Source organism: Hemitrygon akajei, chromosome 14 (genome assembly GCF_048418815.1).
Source record: "Hemitrygon akajei chromosome 14, sHemAka1.3, whole genome shotgun sequence".
In the NCBI taxonomy this organism is placed as follows: Eukaryota; Metazoa; Chordata; class Chondrichthyes; order Myliobatiformes; family Dasyatidae; genus Hemitrygon; species Hemitrygon akajei.
The window spans coordinates 78864132-78889266 of NC_133137.1; the positions used below are offsets into that span (position 1 = coordinate 78864132).

General features: G+C 37.2%; 1 protein-coding gene across 1 annotated transcript in view; it reads right to left on the reverse strand.

Moving 5' to 3' along the window:
* The window catches only part of sephs1 (selenophosphate synthetase 1), a 69803-nt gene that overhangs the window by 16964 nt on the left and 27704 nt on the right, over window positions 1–25135 (reverse strand). The window contains exons 3-5 of the mRNA XM_073066414.1: window positions 20546–20649; window positions 10317–10424; window positions 4861–5015 (exon numbers count right to left, since the gene is read on the reverse strand). Of these exons, the coding sequence (XP_072922515.1) occupies window positions 4861–5015; window positions 10317–10424; window positions 20546–20649 (367 nt within the window). The remainder of the gene's footprint in view (window positions 1–4860; window positions 5016–10316; window positions 10425–20545; window positions 20650–25135) is intronic.

Genomic DNA, 25135 nt, shown 5'->3' on the forward strand with positions numbered 1-25135 from the left:
TTCAGAGGTGTACAAGATGATGAGGCATTGATCGTGTAGATAGTCAGAGGCGTTTTCCCAGGGCTGAGAGAGCTAGCATGAGCGGGCACAGTTTTAAGGTGCTTGGAAGTAGATACAGAGGAGATGTTGGGGTAAGTTTTTTTTATATAGGCAGAGAGTGGTGAGTGTGTGGAATGGGCTACTGGCGACGGTCTTTTAAGAGACTCCTGGATAGGTACATGGAGCTTAGAAAAATAAAGCGCTATGGATAACCCTAGGTAATTTCTAAAGTAAGGACGTGTTCGGCACTGCTTTGTGGACGAAGGGCCTGAATTGTGCTGTAGTTTTTCTATGTTTCTATTTCCTGATCTAACAGAACTGTGATTTCACCACAAGAATTCAGGAATGAAGCTCAACACCACATTGTTGTGGACAATTAGTTGGATACTGTCCAAACCACATAGTTACCGTACATCTACAATGGAATTGTTACTGTAGTAAATTCATGCTAATAAACCAAGTGATTATTAAGCTCTAAATTTACCCAGCTTTTAAACATTACAAATCCTACATCAGTTCTCTACAGATAGTAGCTTTATTGATCTCAGAATTAGATACTTGATATATATTCACACTGAGTGTAAAACAACATTGATTTAAAATTGTAACCTCTTACTTACAACGCCTATATTCAAAGTTAGTCAGGTTAATATAGCCACTTACCCTTTTACCAGCTTTCCATATGTAATGATTTACTCATAAGAATTATCCCAACTTTGTACACACAATTAACATCTGTTCAGCTATAACAGGTGGAGGGGCAGGTAGTATTGAGGAAGTAGGGTGTCTGCAGAAGAACAGATTGGGAAAATGAGCAAAGTAACAGATGGAATATCGTGTAGGGAAGAGTTTGGTCATGGACTTTGGTAGAAAGAACAAAGGTACTGACCATATTCTAAATGAGAAGAAAATTCAAAAGACAGAGGCACAAAGGCACTTGGGAGTCCTTGTGCTGGATTCCCTAAAGGTTACCTTGCAGCTTAACTTTGTGGTAAGGAAGGCAAATGCAGTGTTAGCATTCATTTCAAGGGGACTAGAATTTATGAGCAAGGATGCAATGCTGAGGCTTTATAAGGCATTTGTCAGACCGCACTTGAAGTGATGCGAACAGTTTTGAGCTCCTTATCCAAGAAAAAAAAACACTGGCATGAGAGAGGATTCAGGAGGTTCATGAGAATGATTCTGGGGAGTGAAAGGATTAATGTACGAAGAGCATTTGATGGCTCTGGGTCTGTACTTGGAGTTTAGAAGAATGAGGAGGGATCTTATTGAAACCTATCAAATATTGAAAGGCCTAGACTGGATATGGAGAGGATGTTTCCTAAAGTGGGTAAGTCTAACACCAGAGGGTACAGAGATGAGAAGAAATTTCTTTAACCAGAGGACGGTTAATCTATGGAATTCACTGCCATGGATGGCTGTGGAGGACAAGTCATTTGAGTATATTTAAAGTGGAAGTTGATAAGTTCTTGGTTAGTCAGGGTGCCATAGGTTACAGGGAGAAGGCAAGAGAATGGGGTTGAGAGGGTAGTAATTTAGCCACGATGGAATGGCGGAGCACACTTGACAGGCCGAGTGGCTTAATTCTGCTCCTACAGTGCCTATCAAAAGTATTCATCCCACCCCCCCCCCACATTCACATTTTATTGCTTTACAACATCAAATCACAGTGGATTTAACTTGGCCTTTTTCACACCTATCAATAGAAAAAGACTCTTCCATGTCAAAGTGAAAACAGATCTCCACAAAGTAACTTAAATTAATTACAAATATAAAACACAAAATAATTGAATGCACAAGTATTTACCCCGTTCAAGTCAGTATTTAGTTGATGCACCTTTGGCAGCAATTACAGCTTTGAGTCTGTGTGGATGGGTCTCTATCTGCTTTGCACATCGAAATACTGCCATTTCCCCTCCTCCTCCCCCCATTATTCTTTACAAAACTGCTCAAGCTCTGTCAGATTGCATGGGGATTGTGAGTGAACAGCCCTTTTCAAGTCCAGCCACAAATTCTCAATTGGATTGAGGTCTGAAATCTGACTTTGTCACTCCAGGACACTAACTTTGTTGTTTTTAAAGTCATTCCTGTGTAACCTTAGCTTCATGTTTGGGGTCATTGCCTTGCTGGAAAACAAATATTCTCCCAAGTCGCAGTTCTCTTGGAGTCTGCATCAGGTTTTCCGCCAGGATTTCCCTTTATTTTGCTGCATTAAATACATCTCTACAGCATGATACAGCCACCACCATGCATTATTATAGGGATGGTGCATTTTCATGACAGGCAGTGTTTGGGTTACACAAAAAGAGTATTTAGTCTAATGGCCAAAAAGCCCCATTTTGGTTTCATCAGACCATAGAACTTTCAGGTAAATTCTAGCCCAGATTTCAGATGAGTTGTTTTTTTTTTTTGTGTTTTTTTTTACAAAAGCAGCTTTCTCTTTGCCACTCTCCCATAAAGCTGTGACAGGTGAAGTACCTTAGCAACAGCTGTTATATGCACAGTCTCTCAGCCACTGAAACTTGCACCTCCTCCAGAGTTGTCATAGGTCACTTGGTGGCCTCCCTCACTAGTCCCCTTCTTGCACGGTCACTCGGTTTTTGAGGACAGCCTGCTCTAGGCAGAATTACAACTGTGCCATATTCCTTCCATTTCTTGATGATTGACATATTGGATGTCAATTGGATGTATTCCAAGGGATATTTGGTAACTTGCAAATTCTATTGTATCCATCTCCTGACTTGTGCTTTCCAAAAACCTTTTTGTGGAATTGCTCAGAGTGTTCTTTTGTCTTCATGGTGTAGTTTTTGTCAGGATACATCTCATCAATAGGTGGACCTTTCAGATACAGGTGTACTTTTACTACAATCAATTGAAACACCTTGACTGCAGACAGGTCCCCAAGAACAGATTTCCATTTAACTAAACTAAGTGATTTCTGAAACCAATTGGCTGCAGAAGTGATGATTTGATGTGTCATATTAAGGGGGGGGGGTGTGAATACTTAAGCAATTAATTATTTTGTGTTTTATATTTGTAACTGAAGAAATCTGTTTCCACTTGGACACAAGTCTTTTTCTGTTGATCACTGTCAAAAAATCAACGCAATGTTATGTGAGTACCTCAAATACTCAATCTGACAAAGTTTCCAAAGGATTAAATTCTGTACATCTGAAAAATTCTATGTTCTATACTTCTATAAACATATGCATAAATACACGTACAATTAAACAAGTACCGCTAGCAAATTAAAATTGCCAAATCACCTTCAATTCAGTGGTCCATCTACTGTTCAATATTTACAGTCTCCCAAACTGAAATCAGAAGTAGAGGACTTTGGATCGGTAAATTATGTGAATTTTAGTCAAAACAAAATTTTCTTCTCTTATTAATAAAAGGGATTGCATTTTGAGTAAAAATACTCAGGCGGAAAGAAGTACCATGGGGTTTCATCCACAATGCCAAGTACTATTATTGTCACAAGCGATTTTTTTGGTTTCAGTAGGTATAAAGGTATGAATATGCAAAATATCTGGTGAATTTTTGGCGAAATTTATACAATGATGAATTGTCTGAATCTGATTTGAAGTAAAGCCACTTGAAATAACTGAAAAATATGTTCTGGGTTATGAGTTGCATAAATTAATAAATATGTCGAGTGAAAATACTAACTCATATGGTTACACTGCAAATTCATTGATCTTGTCTATTATTTTAAGGATGTAGCCAACCTCAAATTGGGATTAAGTTAAAAAGTTACTTCAAGAGCATAAACTTTTCTACCCAGCATAAAATGCTTTCCCTTATCCACTATATGGTCAGTGTGTTACAATTCAAGTCAAAGTTTATAATCAAAGAATGTACAAATTATACAACCTTGAGAGTTATTTCCCTACAAAGCAAAAAACCTGAAAACAACCCAATTAAAGAAAAATAATAAAAACAAACACCCAATGTGCAAAAGAAAGGGGAAACAAAACACAAATCATGCAAACAGTGGAGGCAAACAAACGAAGTTCCAAACCAAATTTAGTCCTCAGATCTGAGCCCTGAAACAGCCCAGAGCAGACCCAAAGCCTCACTTATCAGTTTATCATAATCGTGGATATGAAACACAGCAGCTGAGGCAGTCTTCATAGCCTCAGTGCTATGGAGAGAAGACCATCACACAGAGCTGGCAAAATTGGTTCTCGCCTCAGATCCTTGGACTGTTTTCTTTCAAGTCGATCTAGGCCGGAATTTAAATTGACTGAACAGAACAGCAAAATGCTCCTGTACCCTGGAGAGAGGAGTGAATACCACGGAGAGCAAGCAAAATCAACTCTTACCTCCAAAATGGGCCGGCGTTTAAATTGTATAAACAGCAGATTGTACCTCGTGCTAGGATCCAGCTGCTGCGAAGGGGCTCAGTGCCTAGACTACATCGTCCAGGGACTTTCTCCAGGCCCAGATTTCACCTCCCAGCCTGAGGCCACTCTTCAAATCAGCTCAGCGTCCAGAGCAATCCAACCTCACACCCAGGCCAGTTGTACAGGTTCAGAACTCCACTACCCTGACTTCTCTCCCAACGGCTTACTCCATCTGCACCGATTCTGCAACACACCAACCCAGCTCACCAACCCTCCCAAACTCACCTTGCCATCGCTTGCCCTCTCACTGTTTGCGGCAATAATGTAACACAATTTACCTCAAAAAACGTGTCGTAAGTGATTCTTAAAGCCGGATTTCTTGCCTTACTACCATACCAGTGAGCTGCTGCATTTGTTTGGCAGCGCCATCTTAACCAGATGTTGCAATCATTAAATAAAGGAATACACTTACATGATGAATTCATTCGGCTGACAGACTGTAGTGGCCACACCTCCTAAAATGATCCAAGGGTTTAGTACCGTTTGCCCACCAGTAACTGATGTACCCGCTTCATCTGCTGCATCTTTAAAACCCTGTATTATTAGTGGCATTACTTTGTCCCGCTCCTATGCACAAAACAGACAAAAATTATGTGAATATTTTCATAAGGTAGTTTCTGTTAAAATTAAGTGCAATAGTTATTTTATAAAGTTCACTACATAACTATGTGCTACATACTAACAACATGAGCAACACTGGCATGCAATTTGCAAAAGGCCCTCAGGATAATGATATATTTTGCCATTTAATATCAGACTGAAATCAACTGCAACTCACACTGGGCTGGGTGTCAAGCTCCCAACTCTGCAAGTAATAGTGAAGCAGCTGAGAAGACACCACTGACAGCTTTTATCACTCTCTGGAGGCTACCCTAATAATTACCAGATGTTATTCAATTTCACATCATGCTGTGAAAGAATTCAAACTCATCCAGAATGAAAGCCATTGGATTACTACTTAAATCGTGTCAAGTACAAGACACTTTTCAAATTTAAAAATGTCAAACTTTCTACTATTTCTTGAAACAATCTTTCAGGACATGCAAGATGTTTATTACCAGTTCAGAACATGGAACCAGTAGCTGACTATCAAAATTAGAGGTAGGATAACCTCTCATTACAGCACATGCAACAAATAATCTCAACAGCTCCTACTGTTGCCCAATGTGTATTCATTGATTCTGACAATCCAACTAATTGAAAACAGCTCTGTTTTCAATTGTGTTTTATTCTGCCTGAACTGGATAGGTCTTAACATTTTAAAAGGGCTTCATTAGTTGATTAACCTTCAATGAAAATACCAAATAACCATGATCTTCCTTGTTATACAAATGGAAAGTAACAAACTGTATGCAATCTACAAGGATCCATGCTAGGATTATCTAAATTAACTGCTCAAATCATTTTATTTCCAGCATTGCAATCACAGTCATAGATTCACTGAGTTGCAAAATACAGCAAGGGGCCCTTCAGCCCATCTACCCATTGCCACCTTCAGAGAACAATGGAAGAGACCAAAGGTCTCTGTGTTCATCAGCATTCCTTAATGAGTATTTACTGCACATTTCCTACATTACCTGACTTCACAAAATGCATTGCCACTTGTTCGAATTCAATTCCATCTGATCTATATCCTGCTGTAGCTTTAGCCAATCTCCCTCATTGCCTCACCAAAACTAACTTTCATAGCATCTACTTCATATCTAAGCCATGAAAAAATAAAAATACAAGGGTTATTAATATAAAAGGTCCCAGCACCTATCCCTGTGGTTCCACATATACACTCTACCTCCAATCAACAACCAATTTTGGATCTGGCCAGCCAACACACCTTGGATCCCATGTATCTACAACCCCTAGACCAGCCAACCATGAGGGACCTTGCCAAATATCTTATTAAAGTCCATAGAGACAAAGCCATTTGCCTGCCTTCAACGAAAGGTCCTGCCTATTCCAGAACTGACCGCAGAAGTGGAGGAAAAGTGAAAAGTCATTAAAGCAGAGGTTGATAGGTTCCTGCTTAGTCAGGGTGTCAAATGTTATGGAGAGAAGGTAGGAGAACGGGGTTGAGGGATAATAATAAGTCAGCCATGATGGCATGATGGAGGAGACTCAACGGGTGGAACAGCCTAATTCCACTCATGTGTCCTATAGTCTAACTAACTGAAGTCCTCTTCAGTACCATCAAGTTAGAAACATATTATTCTGTCTTATCCTTTTATTGCTACCCCCACTGGCACATGATACAGAGGGTAATCCTGAGATTATCCTTTGGCCCAACTGGTCTACGTGACCACAGCAACCTCCCTGCTAGGTCCCAGGTCCCAATCTGAGGCCATAACCCTCTAGGCCTCTCCTCTCCAATGTACAGTACCTAATCAAATGCTTCAAATGTTGCAATTGTACCCATCTCAACCAATTCCTTTTGAACATTCTGCCCAACTTCCAAAACTTCCTTTGCAGGACCTCATCCCTCTTTCTACTTATGTGAGTACTACTGCTGAAGTTTCACTCTTGGCCACAAAAGTAGCAACATAGTCTATAGACAATTATACATACTAATTATATCAGTTTTATAATTAAAACTTGACCTCAAGTTGATTAAAGTAATGGGATGTAGCATTTCTATCATTGTAGCAAGTTGATTTTCCACCTGGACTGAATTTGAACCGGACATCACCTGCATCCAAATAAACTTGCCATGTGCTGACCAAAATACGTTCAGGTGAGTACAAGACGACCTGGAATCAGTAGCGTTGTTTGGGACAATTCTCTGTCTCTGCTTGACCTATGAACAGTACACTGCAATTTCATACTCAGAGTTAGGTAATTGCTGGACTGCTCTACCAACTCTAATGGCACTTTCCTACCACTTCAATCACATGCAAGTGTTTTCTGACGTGAAAGTGACACTGTACTATCTGAATTGAGAGAGCACACAGGACACAGAACAGTACAGCACAGAAACAAGCCCTTCATTCCAAGTGCCATCCACAATCCCAATCCAAACTATTTCCACTTGTCTGAACAGTTTCAATATTCCTCCATTTCCTATCAATTCACATACCTGATAAATGCAGCTTAAATGTGGTCCAACTAAAATTTTATACAGTTGCAATATGACTTTCCAACTTTTAGAGTCAAAATCCCAACTGAATTATGCCTTTTACTTTCTTTAGCACCCCCTCTGCTTGTGCTGCCACTTTCAGAGAGTAATAGACATAACTGTAAATTAATTCTCCATTTATCAAGAGTTCAACCATTTATTGTACACTAGCCTTTTAAATTTGACCCTCCAAAACATTGCATACTTGTTGGGATTAGGCACCATCCACTGCTTCTCTGCCTACATTTCCACCTGGCCTTCATCTGCTGAATCCTTTGACTGCTTTCCTCATTATCCACAACTGCAACATTTTTGTGTCACCTAAAAACTTATTAATCAGTCCACTGGTCCATGCAGAACACCACTGGTCATCAACCTTCAGTAGACATACACCCCTCTGCCACTGTCTTATATCATTCGTTTTGTGTCGTGTCATATAAGGTGGGTAATCATGGCCTTTCCATGACCGTGACTGTTTCGGCAAACTTTTCTACAGAAGTGGTTTGCCATTGCTTTCTTCTGGGCAGTGCTTTACAAGATGGCTGCTGTAGGTAATAAGGATCCAAGGATGTGCAAGGTCAGGGGTCACTTTGCCAAATACACCCCATTTTAGTGCCAGATTCATTGTCTTGATCTTCAGATAACCTTTCCCTTGAACAACAAAAGGCTGTGCAAGCACACTGAAGGTCGTGGAGAATTTCATCATCAGTCTACCTTGCCCAAGGATATAGATGTGGGAAGTGATCCACATTTCCAAAAGCCGAGAGAAGTACTACCATTTTAGATGCTTATCCTTCTTCAGAACTAAAGAGTTTATGCCCAAACTGATTCTTTGCTTGCTTTACAGATATTCAACAAACTGCAACTTCCCAGAATTTTTAATTGAGATACAGCATGGAATAGGGCCTTCTGGCCCTTCCACCCACACCTCCCAGGAACCACCTATTTAACCCCAACTTAGTCATTGGACAATTTACAATGACCAATTAACCTATTAACCAGTACATCTTTGGACTGTTGGAAGGAAACTGGAGTACCCAGAGGAAACCCATGATGTCATAAGAAGAATGTAAAATCTCCTTACAGACAGCGGCAGGAATTATTGTACACAAATTTAAGAATTGTTATTTTCTTTGTTGTATTCCATAGAATTCTTTGGTACATTAACAAAGCTACAGTACCATCCAAAAGTCTTAGGCACCCTAGATATGTGCGTACACACACACAGGCATATATATATATATATACATATACACACACACATATACATATATACACATATACAGACACAAATTTTGTTTTGGACATTTGTTTTGTCTTTTGCATTAGCATGTCAGTAGAAAAAAAAGCAAAATTTAGATTTCCAAACATTTCATTTTCCAAAAAAAATTAAAACGTTAAGTAATTTTTGTATTTCATTAAAGAAAGTAACATACTAAGTAATAGCTCAGTGCACAATTAAACAAAGATAACAGGTGCTAATGATCAATGAATGAATGAATGAAGTAAACTGATTAACTGAAACAGATTTGTGTAGAGGAATCAAATTGGGTGAAGGACAACCAAACAAAAAGATGAGCATGTGGCAGATGTAACAGTTTAACCTTCAAATCATCAATTCTTACAGCATGGCAAGAGTTAACATAGCAACAAGATAAGATGGCCATTCTGCATCAGCAAGGTCTCTCCCAAGCAGAAATTTCACCCTAGACAGGAGTTTGAAGATGTGCTGTCCAAGCTCTGAAGATGCACGAGGAAACAGACCAGAAAAGGAGTGGGCAGCTACGGAAACTGAGTGCAGCAGATGAGAGATACATCAAATTGATATCCCTTCCACATCAGAAGTCCAGCATTACTATCATCTCTGAACTCAGAGAAACCCAAGTATACCCGTCTACAGTCCAGAGATATCTTGTCAGAAGTGGCCTTCCTAGAAGAGTTGCTGTCTAAAGGCCACTCCTCCAAAGTGGAAACAAAGCTAAGAAACCCATCTAAGCACAAAAACAGGTGGGATGCTAACAACGGCAGCAAGTGCTCTGCACTGATGAGTCAAAATTTGAAACTTCTGGCCCAAACAGGAGGCTGTTTATCCATTAAAAAAAAGCTGCAGAGAGCTACATGGATGAGTGTCTGCAACCAACAATGAAGCACAATGAGGTTCCCTGCATGTTTGGTACTGTATTTCTGTCAATGGTGTTGGTGATCTGGTCAGAATTAATGGAATCCTCAATGCTGAGAAGTACAAGCAGATTCTTATCCATCATACAATACCATCTGGGAAGTGTCTGATTAGTCCCAACTTCAATCTGCAGTAGGATAATGACCCAAACACACAGCCAAGGTCAAAGAAATATCTTCAGCAAAATGAAAAACAAAGAGTTCTACAACAGATGGTATGGCCCCCTCAGAGCCCTGAACTCAATATAATTGAGGCTGTCTGGGATTACCTGGAGAGAAAGCGAGCGCGAGAGAGAGCACAAGCAAGAGCAAAAAGCAAACAAGACAGCCAATGTCTGTAGAAGAACTGTTCCAAGTACTCCAAGATGCTTGGAACAACCTAAAAGCAGTTTTTTTTTTACATGTGCCTAGGACTTCTGAACATTACTGTATGTCCTTAACATTTTGAAGAAGCTATTCAAAAGCAAAAATATTAATAGAAAATCTACAATTGTACTGGCATTAGAAATGTGTGGAACATTCCCACAATAACAAACGCATATTATTCAGATTACTTGGATGTGTATGTTAATGTTCAGGCTTACCTTATCTGTCATTTTATTGCTGACTCCAAGCAGCATCAACATGTTGTCACACTCTGTGACACCCATGGCATAAAGATCACTTAAGACATTGGCACAAGCAATACGACCCTGCAAAAAGGATGAGGGGAGGGAAGAAAATGTCAAAGGTCAGAACACAGGCATGGATAAGCAAAATGAAATTAAAGGAATCATCTACAAGAAAAAATTACGAAGGTAGCTAACATCTCAAAATGAGTAAAAATACCCAAATATTATGATGCACATTAATGCAAATTCTAATTGGAATTAATGTATATGTATACCTAAAATTAGTTTAAGATCAGATGTGTTCAATTCTAATTCAATGTTAAGGCCTCAGACTCTTAATGAACAGTTTTGTCACTAATTTTTCACGTTGCAAGGAAATTGTAATTGACTCCATATTACAAGCATACAAACTGCACAGTTCAAAATGATCATGTACCTTTAAAAGGAATGAATTCAAATACAGTACTACAAAATAAGCAATTCATACAAAGTCCTCTAAAGAAGAAGCTCCAGTGTTGGGATGGTTTCTTTTGAAAACAACCGTATACAAGATAGGCAACAAGAACAGGCGACTGAAACAACTCTGTCCCATTAGGTTTATCCAAATGTGGATGGGGAATATTTACAACTTGGAAAGAACAATCAGTGTGTAAATGCCCCACAGAGAACTGATTTCACTTTCACAATTTAGTTATTGTGTGCGTTACTCTGCTTTTGGACAGAAGGAACACAAGGAATCAAGCACAAAAGCACAAGGCTGTAGGAGAGAAATAAATTTTGCAACTCTTCAGGGAAAACTTCTCAAACCTCCAAACACACCTTCATGACACACCTGAATATCTCTAAGGAATCAATAAGCCAAAAACCTGTAAATAGCACAGGAAGCACAGCCAACTATAGTCTTGGACAGCTCCAAGTAAAGCAATCTCATTAGTCTAATTCCCTCATCTTAGTTCCCTGTAGACGTTCCATGTCCATAAAGTTTCCCTTCTGAATCTTACTACCATTTAAAGTTGGACAAGAGAGCACTAGTACTTTTGCTACATCTGAACTGTCACTAATTTTTCCTATAAGTGCGCTTGTTCCTGCTCCAATATTATAATACCAAAGGAGGAAAAAATCAATTAATAACCTACTAAGATGTTTTTTTTTGAATATCGAAGGAAAATAGTGAAGAGAATGAACAAAACTGAAGTCAGAAGAGAACTAAGTTTGTCCAATTCAGGCAACAACATTAACTGTTGCAACAGCTTGGCCTCCATAACTTCACAATGGGCTGTAGTTTCCAAGGTCACCATAATAATATTTAGACTACATTTTCTGTGTACCATTGTATGAATAATATGATCAATGCTCTGTATTGGGACAATCTCAGACTTCAGTTACCATGAAGCCCCTACAAAGTTAAGCGAACACTAGACATCTGAATCTGATAACACCCACAAAATCAGGACCCTTCCTTTGCCAGTGCCCATAAATACCAAACCCACAAATGCAATCCGTTTGGCACAAACATTGTTACAAACCTGTTTGCACACAGTCTCCCGGTACACTTACATAATTGTTTCTATGCCTTCTGTTTGAGCCTGTCAGTTCAAAAGGTAGTTACCGAGCCTTGGAAGCTGGCTTCTCGCAGGAAGGTACAAATTCAAACCACTACAGGAGATAACATTGAGTAGACTACTGGCCGTTAAGCAATTTGTGTTCACTTTCTAAATCTGCAGCTTTGTTAAAGGACCTAGATTTCAGCTTGAGGGATGTAGTAGAAAGAGAGGAAGAGCAAGAGCATTTATAGAAACCCTAGAACAATAATTTTTTTTATTAGTTTTCAAACATAAGAAAAACAGCAAATACAGAGAGCTTGAGAGTACATAATTAATAAGGCTAAAATACAAAAACAGTTGATAACACAAATATAATAACCTCCCAAACTCATAGTGTGTTACAAAAAATGGAAAAGAAAACCCCCCCAAAAAAACTAACCTAACCGATATGGGCTATTGTATCATATCAAATATACACAGTAGTGTCAATAACTCCGCACCTCTATCCAAATAATTAAAGATGATAAGAAAAACGTCCGGGAAAGGTCAGTTTAACTTATATGAAAATGTTGAATAAATGGTCTCCAGGTTTCTTCAAATTTGACCAAAGGGTCAAAAACGACACTTCTGATTTTTTCTAAACTCAAACAAGAAATAGTTTGGGAAAACCACTGAAATGTAGTTGGGGGATTAATTTCTTTCCAGTTCAGTCGAATAGATCTTCTAGCCATAAGTGTGGCAAATGCAATCATCCGCTGAGCTGAGGGGGGATAAACAACTGTTATTCACCATTGGTAAGCCAAAAATTGCAGTAATAGGATGAAGTTGCAAGTTAATATTCAAAACTGTTGTAATTATACCAAAAATATCTTTCCAGTATTTTTGCAAGCAAGGGCAAGACCAAAACACGCGAGTCAATGAGGCTACTTCAGAGTGACATCTGTCACAGATTGGATTAACATGAGAATAAAATCGAGCAAGTTTGTCCTTGGACATATGAGCCCTATGTCCCACTTTGAATTGTATTAGGGCATGTTTGGCACAAATAGGAGTTAACTAACTGTAAGATTTTCTCCCATTGCTCTGTAGGTAAAGGACATTGAAGTTCTTTTTCCCCATTCATTCTTAATTTAATCTGACATCCCTGGTTGTATTTTCATGATCATATTGTAAATGACGGCTACTAAACCCTTCTAATAGGGATTTAAACCTAGAATTTTTTCCGTAATATCAATTGGGCATGAATTCGGAAAGGACTGTAACATATTATTCAAATAATTTCTAATTTGTAAGTATCTAAAAAAATGGGCTCTAGACAAATTATATTTATTGGACGGCTGTTCAAAGGACATAAAACAATTATCTGAAAATAAACCACGAAAACATGATATACCTCTCGTTTTCCATAGCACAAAGGCTTGGTCCATAAGAGAGGGCTGAAAAAGAAAATTAGATATAATAGGGCTTGATAAGATGAACTTATTCAAACCAAAAAATTTACGGAATTGAAGCCATATTCGTAATGTATATTCAATTATAGGGTTAGTCATTTATTTATTCAGTTTAGATAGGACAAAGGGAAGTGAAGATCCTAAGATAGAGAACAATGAAAAGCCTTGTACAGATTTACACTCCAAATTTACCCATTGTGGGCTTTGTAATGCTGCCAATTCCTGTGTCCAAAATATTAAATATCGGATGTTAACTGCCCAGTAGTAAAATCTTAGGTTTGGCAAAGCCAAACCACCTTCCTTCTTAGGCTTCTGTAAGTTTTTTTTTTACAAAATCTAGGATTTTTATTCTGCCATACACACGAGGATATTTTGGAGTCAATAGTATCAAAGGAAGATTTAGGTAAAACTATCATCTTAATAGCACTGATTTGACCAACCAATGACAAAGACAATGGGGACCATCTAGTAACAAGTTGCTTAATTTGGTCAATTAAAGGTAAAAAGTTAACTTTAAATAAATCCTTATGTTTCTTGGTAATTTTAATACCCAAATAAGTAAAGTTATCTGTAACTACTTTAAACGGTAGATGTTTATAGATTGGAACTTGCGTATTTAATGGGAATAATTCACTCTTATTAACATTCAGTTTATAGCCAAAAAAACTATTAAACTGAGCAAGCAAAGATAAAATAACAGGAATAGATCTCTCAGGATCAGAGATATATAGTAACAAGTTATCAGCATATAGTGATAGCTTATATGTCCCTTCCTCACCGGTAATACCAAAAATGTTAGGTGTATCACAAATAGCAATGGCTAAGGGTTCCAAAGCAATATCAAATAGTAGAGGACTTAAAGGACAGCCTTGCCTCGTGCCACGAAACAGCTGAAAAAAAGGGAGATCTTTGATTATTGGTAAGAACCGAAACCAAAGGCTTATAATATATTAATTTAATCCATAATATAAATGTTGGGCTAAAGTTAAAATTCTGAAGCGTATTAAATAAATATGGCCATTCAACTCTGTCAAACGCTTTTTCAGCGTCTAAGGAAATAACACATTCTGGGATTCTAGATGAAGGAGTATAAGCTATATTAATTAATTTTCTAATGTTAAAAGATAAATAACGAATTTTAATAAATACGGTCTGGTCCTCAGAAATGATTCAAGGTAGTACATTTTCCAATCTAGTGGCCAAAACTTTGGTAAAGATCTTGGAATCCACATTCAGCAAAGATATAAGCCGATATGATGCACATTCAATAGGGTCTTTGGCTTTAAGAATTAAAGAAATGGAGGTGTCATAAAAAGATTGTGGCAATTTACCTACAGTTAATGCATCCTTAAAAATTTTACATAACCAAGGAGTATAGAAGAAAGATTTTAAAAATTCCATGGTATAACCATCCGGACCAGGGGCTTTACCTGAATTCATTGAAAAAATAGCCTCTTTTATTTTGGTTTCCGTAATGGGTGCATCTAATAGTATACAATCCTTGGCTGTTAATTTCGGGATATTCAGTTTCCTTAAAAATTCATCTATTACGGAAGAATCATCAGAAAATTCTGATTGATATAAAGAGTTATAAAATTCTTGAAAGGCTTTATTTATCTCTTTATGATCAATCGTCAAAGTACCATCTCGTTTACAAATCTTAATGATCTGCCGTTTAACCGAAGCAGTTTTCAATTGATTAGCCAATAATTTACCAGATTTGTCCCCATGTATATAAAACTGAGTCCTAGATTTAATTAATTCATTTTCAATTGAAGAGTATAGTAGCAAACTGTGCTTCATTTGAAGTTCAACTCTCTTTTTATAAAGCTCTTTACTACGAGTCACAGAGTAAGTCTTAAAATTAAAGAAATTGATATCAACCAACATAAGTATTTCAGTGGTAATTCGTTTTCTGACTCCAGCAGAGTATGAAATAATTTGTCCACAGATAAATACTTTAAAAGTGTCCCATAATATTCCACTAGAAATCTCTTCTGTAAAGTTTGTTGAAAAGAACAAATCAATTAGTTGTTTAATAAAGTTGAGAAAATCTGAATCCTGGAGTAGAGTTGAACCGCCATGATTTAACACTTGAGGATGAATCCGCTGTCTTAATAGATAGCTTCAAAGATGCACGATCAGAGATAGTAATAGAATCTTAAATAGTAATAGAATTGCCTTACAGTCAATAACGTCTGTAAGTAAATGATGATCAATAAAGAAATAGTCAATTCTTGAGTAATTATGATAAACATGAGAAAAATATGAGAATTCTTTATCCTTGGGATGTAGAAATCGTCAAATTTCTGAAATTCTAGAATCAACCATAAAGGAGTTAATGAGAGAAGCTGATTTATTCGGAAGAACCTGAATGGACTTAGATCTATCCATCGAGGGATTTAAACAACATTTAAAATCCCCACCCATTATCAGCATATACTCATTTAAATTAGGGAGGGATGTGAATAAACACTTAAAAAATTCAGGACAGTCAATATTCGGAGCATAAACATTAACTAAAACAACTTTTTGGTTAAAAAGTAAACCAGTGAGGAGCAAAAATCTACCTTGTGGGTCTGAAATTGTTTCATAATGTATAAAAGAGGTTGAGGAGTCTATAAAAATAGAAACGCCTCTTACTTTAGCTTGAGAATTCGAATGATACTGTTGGCCCTTCCAAAACCTAAAAAATGTTGACTATCCTCCTTCCTCACATGATTCTCTTGTGCAAAAATAATATTAGCATTCGTTCTATGGAATACTTCAAATATTTTTTTCTGTTTAATCGGATGATTTAAACCATTTGTATCCCAAGAAAAGTTAATAATCTTATCCATATTGCTAATATTTATCATAGTAAACACACAAGGTTAAACAGAAAATAAACTCATGAATCCGGAAGAGGAGAGCAGGTTCAAAGGGGAACCATAAGTTACAACACTTCAGCCATTTTGGTAGTTTCAAGTCAGCCCATGAAGGAAAAACTAAGCGAAACACAATAGCAAAAGAGAAACCCCCTCCCCCCCACCCACAAAAACCCAGAGAAAGGCCAGCAGGCAAACTAACACTAATTTTACCCCCATCTCTCAAGACGGTGGCTCAAAAAAAAAAAGAAAAAAAAAGACACAAACCACCCATATTCAAAAAAAAGCAAAAGGTTAGCATAACAGGACTATAAAATTATTATTAAAAAAGGACAAGATTAAGAGAGAGAAAAAAACTAAACCGTTAACACCTAAAACAGGATAGCATTATGCTACTATTTCGATAGAATACCAGCAGTCTTGTTCAGACACACCCGAACGGATGTGACGTGTCCAAGAACTAAGGTCTTACGGGAAGAAGAAACGACATATTGAAAAGAGAAATTTAAAAAAAAGACTGAATACTTCAGCGTAAAAAATATAAAGCTTATATTCAAACCTACAAGTATCTGGGAGTACAGTTAGACGAGAAGCTTGACTGGACTGCCAACACAGATGCCTTGTGCAGGAAGGCACAGAGTCGAATGTACTTCCTAAGAAGGTTGGCGTCATTCAATGTCTGTAGTGAGATGCTGAAGATGTTCTATAGGTCAGTTGTGGAGAGCGCCCTCTTCTTTGTGGTGGCGTGTTGGGGAGGAAGCATTAAGAAGAGGGACGCCTCACGTCTTAATAAGCTGGTAAGGAAGGCGGGCTCTGTCGTGGGCAAAGTACTGGAGAGTTTAACATCGGTAGCTGAGCGAAGGGCGCTGAGTAGGCTACGGTCAATTATAGATAACTCTGAACATCCTCTACATAGCACCATCCAGAGACAGAGAAGCAGTTTCAGTGACAGGTTACTATCGATGCAATGCTCCTCAGACAGGATGAAGAGGTCAATACTCCCCAATGCCATTAGGCTTTACAATTCTACCGCCAGGACTTAAGAACTTTTTAAAAGCTATTATTAATGCTTTTTGAGATGGTGATTTAGATGCATATCATATTTTTTTACTGAGTTAAGTATTGTATGTAATTAGTTTTGCTACAACAAGTGTATGGGACATTGGAAAAAAAGTTGAATTTCCCCATGGGGATGAATAAAGTATCTATCTATCTTTAAAAACATTTAATTAGTAGCTTTCAAAATCAAAAGAATGATAATAAAAGAAGTCTCAAAAGAAACCAAAAACAGACCTTTACTTGAACATGTAAAAAGTAATTACACCATCAGTCATCACATATGGATCTTCAAATTATGAAAGGTCCAAATTTATAAGCTAATTGTTAGCTTAAAAGAGAAAACAGAAACAATAAAGAACAATTAAAAATAGATATTAAAAATACAATATGTTAATCAACTCATAGTGGAAAGATGCTGTTCCTCGAAAAATCTTTGGGCATCAGCTGGAGATTTAAACAGCCAACGAGAATTATCGGGAAGAACGACTCTCAGTTGCGCTGGGAACAACAGCACTTATTTGTAGCCTTTCCGATAGAATTCCGATATCACCGGTTTAAAAGCCATTTTTTCCCCTCAAAACTTCAGGGCTAAAATATTCCACAATACGAAATTTGAAATCTTTAAAGTCAATCATGTCCTTCTGTCGAGCAGCTCGAATCAGGCAATCTTTAATATGAGCATAGTGAAGTCGGAGGTTACTGGCCGCGGTCTCTCACCTGGAGCTGGTTTTAAGCAAAAAAAAAATGCGGTGCGCACGGTTGATCACTAGAGGGGTATCCAGAACATTAGAACCGAACATATCCATTAAGAATTTATAGAAAAACTCAACGGGATCTCCTTTCAACAATTTCCAGGTGCCCGATTATCCACAGGTTCTGTCTTCAAGATCGATTTTCAAGATCAATAATTTTGGATTTGTAGCGTTCCAGCACTTGAGAAGTCGAAGACAGCTTTTGTTCCAAAGTTTCAATTTTACGATCTCTCTGACGAGCGGCTTCTTCAAGAGCTGAAATTCTTGCTTGTTGTTGTTGTTGAATTTCCGATTTAAGTAATTGAAGACTTACGTTGACCGCCTTTAAAGTTTCATCAAGCTGGGAAAATTTTGGGCTGAGTTTATCCTCCAGTCTCTCATCCATAAGTTTCCCGATTGCATCCAGAGATAACTGTTCTTTAGTTGGTCTCACTTCTTTAGTTTCTCGTGATCTGCCAGCCATTTTAACAAGTTGAAAATACAATTCAAAAAGTCGAAAAGTATATCTTAATTATCAACCCCTTTAGTGTAGTTATAAATAAGTCAGTTAGGGGGTGATTGCAGGTAAAAGAAGTAAAAGGATTGGAGCAAAGCCTAATTCAGCTTCACCCCTTGAACGCCATCCTGAGAGTCCTAGAACAATATTTTTGTCAAAAAAAAAACCAAAGCTGCAAGCATTCTACATGATTTAAGTGATAATCATTTTGCTTTTATAACAAATTGTACATCAATATGTTCTTCAACCAGTTGCATATTTTAGCACAACTGTAATTAGCAATTCTTATATAGACAGAATGTGTACATGTAATGTTTGGAAATTAGGAAAAAGTAGTCATTGAAAAAAAGACCAATTTCAATCTAAAAGGGAATCCCCAAACAAAGTGACAATCACCTGCTATAAAAATGAAGTCAAGAAATAACAAGCTATTTGACCCCTTGAGCCTGCTCTGCCAAAACAAGATAGTGGCTGATATTGTGCTACACATTCACTTTTTTCTGCCCATTTCCCAGATCTTGGAATTCAAATGAACTGTTAATCTTGGTCTTGTACACACTCTACAACTGTGTCTGTAATACTGAGGCAGGGATTCCAAAGAAACATCTCCTTCCTGTCAAATGGTTGACTGCATCTATCCCAACACCATCAATCTGGGCTCTCCAACTAATGGAAACAGAAGCCCTATACTCACTGATTGGGAGTGGGAGAGAGACTTTGAACTACAGCCTTCTAAAGGTAGGCAATTTCCAAGCTCTGAAAGCAGGACAAAGAATCTTTAGGGTTTGATCTATAATTGACCAAAGCCCAAATTTTCAGAAAGACAAGAAATGCAACACTGAACATCATAGGAAGTCATTCCTGCCTGTGGCCATCAAACTTTACAACTCCTCCCTCGGAGTGTCAGACACCCTGAGCCAATAGGCTGATCATGGACTTATTTCCACTTGGCATAATTTACTTATCATTTAATTATTTCTGGTTTTATTTTGCTGTATCTCCACTCTATTCTTGGTTGGTGCAACTGTAACAAAACCCAATTTCCCCTCGGGATCAATAAAGTCTGTCTGTCTGTCTGAAATTGCAACTTTCAAATTGAAACCTAATTAAAGCCTCAAACTGTGAATCACTAACACATTGTTTGTAATAACACATTCTCTCTCCACTCAGAGCAGCAACATTTTTATTTAATGCACCTTAGCTCAATGAACATTAACAATGAAGTGTAGCAGGAAAGTCTGCAGTTAGTCACAGCATGAGGTTCAGTTACTGGAATATTAAATCAAATGGATCAATAATGGCAACTTTAAAGCCATGGGACTGTGATAACATCTTTCTGAAAGGAAAATCTGCCATCTCACCTGCCTTACTTACATGCTTGGTAACATTCTGAGCTTTAAATGCTTCCAAAATAACTTAGAAAGTCACTCAACTGTACTAAAACCTTTTAATGAAGCTCAAGAATATAACTAGCTGAACCTAAAGAATTGGGCTCCAAGCGCAAGCACAGCCGGCTTAACCCAGATAACGAAGTTTTGGAAAGTTGTTCTCAGAGTAGGCAGCCAAACACCTGCGCACAGCCAGAAAGAGAACCACATCTTTCAGATAACATGCCAACCCCTCCACCACCATCCCTAGTGACAGCACATTAGTTGAATTGGTGCAGGCAGGATTTTGCCTAGTCTCATGGCAACGAATCAGAAGAGGACAAAGAAACCACCCTCCCTCAGATGAGCACCACTTAGAAGCAGCACCGAGGCCAGACAGGTTACAGATGTACTCCAAGTGGGAGCCCACAATGTTCGCCACTATTGCTTGAATTGGCCAATTTCTGAAGGGTACAGCGGTGCAATGGAACTGCTCATAATTAGGACATTGAAAACCCTGAAGCAAAAGCACAAGTTATCTATATAATGTATAGCTTTGGATTTTATTAGAATACCATCTACATAAAACAGTATTAATTTGCATCATCCAATAAGTTATACAAATTCTTTTACTATTATTTTACTAACATATTAAAGTACTCTTACCATCATATATGGATCATCAACAATAGGATAAAAATAATCAGTTGTCTGAACCAGAGAAAGACCACCATGTCTTAAAGGAATAACGCATGTATCCATCCCAATACCTGAAAACATTAACAAATGTATATTAATATGAAAGGTTCTCAAAAGAGGGTTAGAGCAAAGTACAACAGAAACTTCAAAGAAAATCAGGTTGCATCACAAATTTGAAATATTAAGGAAAAATAGAATCTCCTCTGGACCCCCTTCAATGCCAACAGATCCCTTCTTAGATAAGGGACCCATAACTGCTTACAATACTCCATGCATTCTGACCTTTGCCTTATAAAGCTTTAACTTTCAGAAGAACACCAAACACTGCAATTTAAAAAAAGATTTATTGTAATTAGAAATATACTAAAAGAAAATGCTGGAAGTTATTATGAATGAATGAAAATTTATTTTTTGGTCAGTACAAACATAACAAAAAGCATCATTTTCAACGATGATTTCACAAAACAAAATTAAATAATAAAAATCTTTAAAACAAATCGAAAAGGTGTAGGCTGAAGCTACAGCTTATTACACCTACCCTTCTTACTTACACAAAAACATATTTGGCGTCAATCATCACAACAAAAAATTTCATAATCTTTTAACACAAAATCCAATTCCAAGTATAATTTATTTACATTACTCCCATTAATTTTAAATCAAGTATTTAATATTTGTTCATTAAATTATTTTTAAATAATTTTTAAAACTTAAGTGTGGTGCAAGTTTTTAAATTCTCACAACTGTTCCCATAGATTCCCCCCTCTGACAATGATTTTTTACATTTGTTCTTATCCTTTGTTTTTGAAATATACATGTTCCTCTCAAATCATGTTGACTTTCTCTCATTTTAAACAATCTTTGGATACTTCGTGGTAACTGTTCATTTTTTACTTTATACATAATTTGTATTTTTTAAAATCAACAAAATCTCTGAATTTTAAAGTGTTTAGTTGAATAAACAGTGGATTGGTTGGCTCATAATAACTTGTGTTATTTACAATTCGTATGGCTTTCTTTTGGAGTAGAAAAATTGAGTTTGTATTTGTTTTATATGCATTTCCCCATACCTCTACACAGCAAGTCATGTTTGGGACTATAAGTGAATAATATAATGTATGCGAAGATTCCTGATTTAAGAAATCTTGTGCTTTGTACAATATTGCAATAGATTTTGACATTTTTGCTTTGACATAATTTATGTAGTTTCCAGCTTATTATCTACTACCGCTCCTAAAATTTTGTTTCAGATACCTTATCAATTTCAACATCATTTATTCTAAGTTTACTATATGAGTTTGGTATACGGTTTCCAAATATTATGAATTTATTTTTACTTAGATTCAGTGATAATTTGTTAGTTTATGAAGAATGCAATAACAGTACTGGAAAAACACAACAGCAAATGAACAGAGCCAGTATGTTTATGCAAGGAATATCAAGTTTGACCAACTTAACAAGGCTTTTGAGATGATACAGAATAGATTAAGTAAATCTGTGGATGTGGTCCATTTCAATTTTTGTAGTGCACAAGATTACAAGCTTGCTGACAGTATTAATTAGTTTGGGATCGCAAGTAGAGAGAATGTAAAACTCTGTAATTGAAGTTGACAAATCAAGTGGATGAAGAAATGAGTCGGAATAGAGCAGAGTATTTGTTAAATGGCAAGAGACATTATAACACTGATATTCAAATAAACATTACAGTGCTCATACACAAGTTGCTGAAAGCCAGCAAGTTGGCACAACCAGTGATGAAGAGGTCAAACTGCATAGTAGTCTTTATTATGAGAGTATTCCCCACTACTGAGGTCATATACAAGAGGCAACGTCTCACAAGACTGATCCCCAGTATTTAGTCCATGCTTTCTTCTATCGCTGCTAACAGAAGGTACAAGACACTGAAGACCCACGCCTCTAGGTTCAACCAACAGCTTCTTCTCCACTGCCATCAAGTTCTTAAACAAACTTGGAAAACCCTGGCTCCTGGAACAACATTGGGTGTACCGTACTATATAATATAGAAAACATAGAACAGAGCACCATACAGGCCCTTCGGCCCACAATGTTGTGCCAACCTTTTAACTTACTCCAAGATCAATCTTCCCCCTCTCCTCACAGCCCTCCATTTTCCTTTCATCTGTGCCTATCTAAGAGGCTCCTAAATGACCCAAATGTGTCAAGATAGCAACCTGGTAAATCACCTCTGAATTCTTTAAAGCTTCCACATCCTCCTTATAATGAGGTGACCAGAACAGAACACAATACTCCAAGTGTTGTCTAAACAAAGTTTTATAAAGGTTCAATGTTACCTAATGGCTCGAGCTCTTGAATAACAAAATCCAACACACCATGTGGCTTCAGCATACATTCAGAATAAGGGGGAAGGCTGAATGGCCTACTCTAACTCTTATATTCTAGTTTTAAAAGTCAGCTTTGAATTGAATTTGAATTGACTTTATTACTTACATCCTTCAAATAGACAAGTAAAATTCATTATGTTACATCTCCATCTAAATGTGCAATTATAGTAACTTATGATAAATATTATGTACAACAGGATATCAATATAACCTAGAAATACAATAGTGGAAGCATGAATTAAGCAGACTGATGGCCTGGTGGAAGAAGCTGTCCCAGAGCCTGTTGATCCTGGCTTTTATGCTGCAATACCGTTTCCCGGATGGTAGCAGCTGCAACAGTTTGTGGTTGGGGTGACTCGGGTCCCCAATGATCCTTCGGGCACTTTTTACACACCTGTCATTGTAAACGTCCTGAATAGTGGGAAGTTCACATCTACTGATGTGCTGTACAAAGTGGCTTTATTGAAGGAAAATTATGTAAATAAGCTTTTCCGTAGGTCCTACTGTAAGTCTATAGTAACACTGTTCATAAGCAAGCAGTAAATAGTGAGAATAGACACGGTCTTCAAAAATCAGCCAGTAAAAAGATCAGATACAATTCATGACAGTATATATTTGGGAGCAACAATGGTGACAGAATATGCATATTCATAGTTCTTGTAAGGTGGCAAGGCAAATTGAAATGACAGAAATGCATTAAAAAATCAAGGAGCAGGGTGGGAGGACACAGTGTAAAATTAAGTTATAATGCACCTTGACACACAAAATAGGCTAGAGTACATACTGCAAGTTATTAAGGACGCTACATTTTCTGAAAGTAGGCATTGCTGCCTTGGAAATATTACAATGTGCACTATCCATGATTCAAACAGGAATGGAGTACTTCAGCTCAGTGGAGAGGGTACTGCTGGAATTTATTCAGGAGTTATTAGAACTTGTTTGGAGTATGCCACTTGATAGTAGAAGCAGATGCTGGAATACTTTTTAGAAGTCAATTAAACATATACCAGAGGACGTATTTACAACAGCCAGTGGATGTTGAAATGCAAGATCAATTCTGACATTTCAAAACATCAATGAAGGCATAATAAGGCAGGCAAATATTTAGCTTTCTAATACAAAAATTTATTTCTGTCCCACATTACAGCTATCCCAAAGAACATGACAATCGTTATCATTGGTATAGATAAGGGACTACATGCTCTAACTCCTTAACTAGTGCGCCACCAAACCCTGGTTTCAAACAAACAAGAAAATCAAAGGATAAAGGAAACAGCAAGTAAAAAAATAAATAGAAATAAGTATTTATAAACTTCCTCTTTCGCATCTTTTCTATTAAACAAACTCAAAATATACAAGAGCCATTGAGACATCAGAAAGACAATAGTAAGGCAAGTTGTGATTCGTAACCAAAAAGCAATGTCTTTTTTGCCTACAAGCAATGTCACTAAAGAATAAATAAAAATTAAAGACAAGTTATTTTAAAAGATAATTTCACACATTTATCACTTATATATTTTTGATAGAAACCTACAATGAACATTTACATAGCTATGACTTGGAATTTTAAAAGAACACAAATATTTCTCGCCTTTATTTCTTTTATCATCTTAAATCAAGAGTGATGGAACAATATACATTGTTCCTTAAAATCAAAGTACTTTCTTCTCAAACATGCATTGTGTCATGCTCTCACTAGGGTAAATGACATTAACTGTACATACAACACAAGGTTTAAAACCATGAAATCAATAGAATACTTTTTTTTAATGAACGAAAGGAGGCAGTCCTGAACATAGTTGAGGCAATGAACTGGAAAGGCTAGAGCAGTGGTTCCCAACGTGGGGCGTATGCCCCACAGGGTAATTTGATCTTTAAGGGGGGCAATTTGAGAATGAGTTATTAACAGTGAATTTTTTCTAGTAAGTCTGTGTGAGTATGAGTGTGTGTGCGAGTTAATACATATGTGTATATACAGTATGCATACATAAAAATACTTGTGTGTATGTACATGTGTAATTGCGTATGTACTGTATATATAGTGTATCACCATCATTACAACCATCAAATGGCTTTCATAATTAAATTAATGAATTGACTGATGTAGGAAGGAACGAATGAACAAGTCCAAACGCGTAAGAAACTCGTACAAGGTCGCGCCAATGCTGCTTTTTGCAGTAGCTTTTGGTTCTTG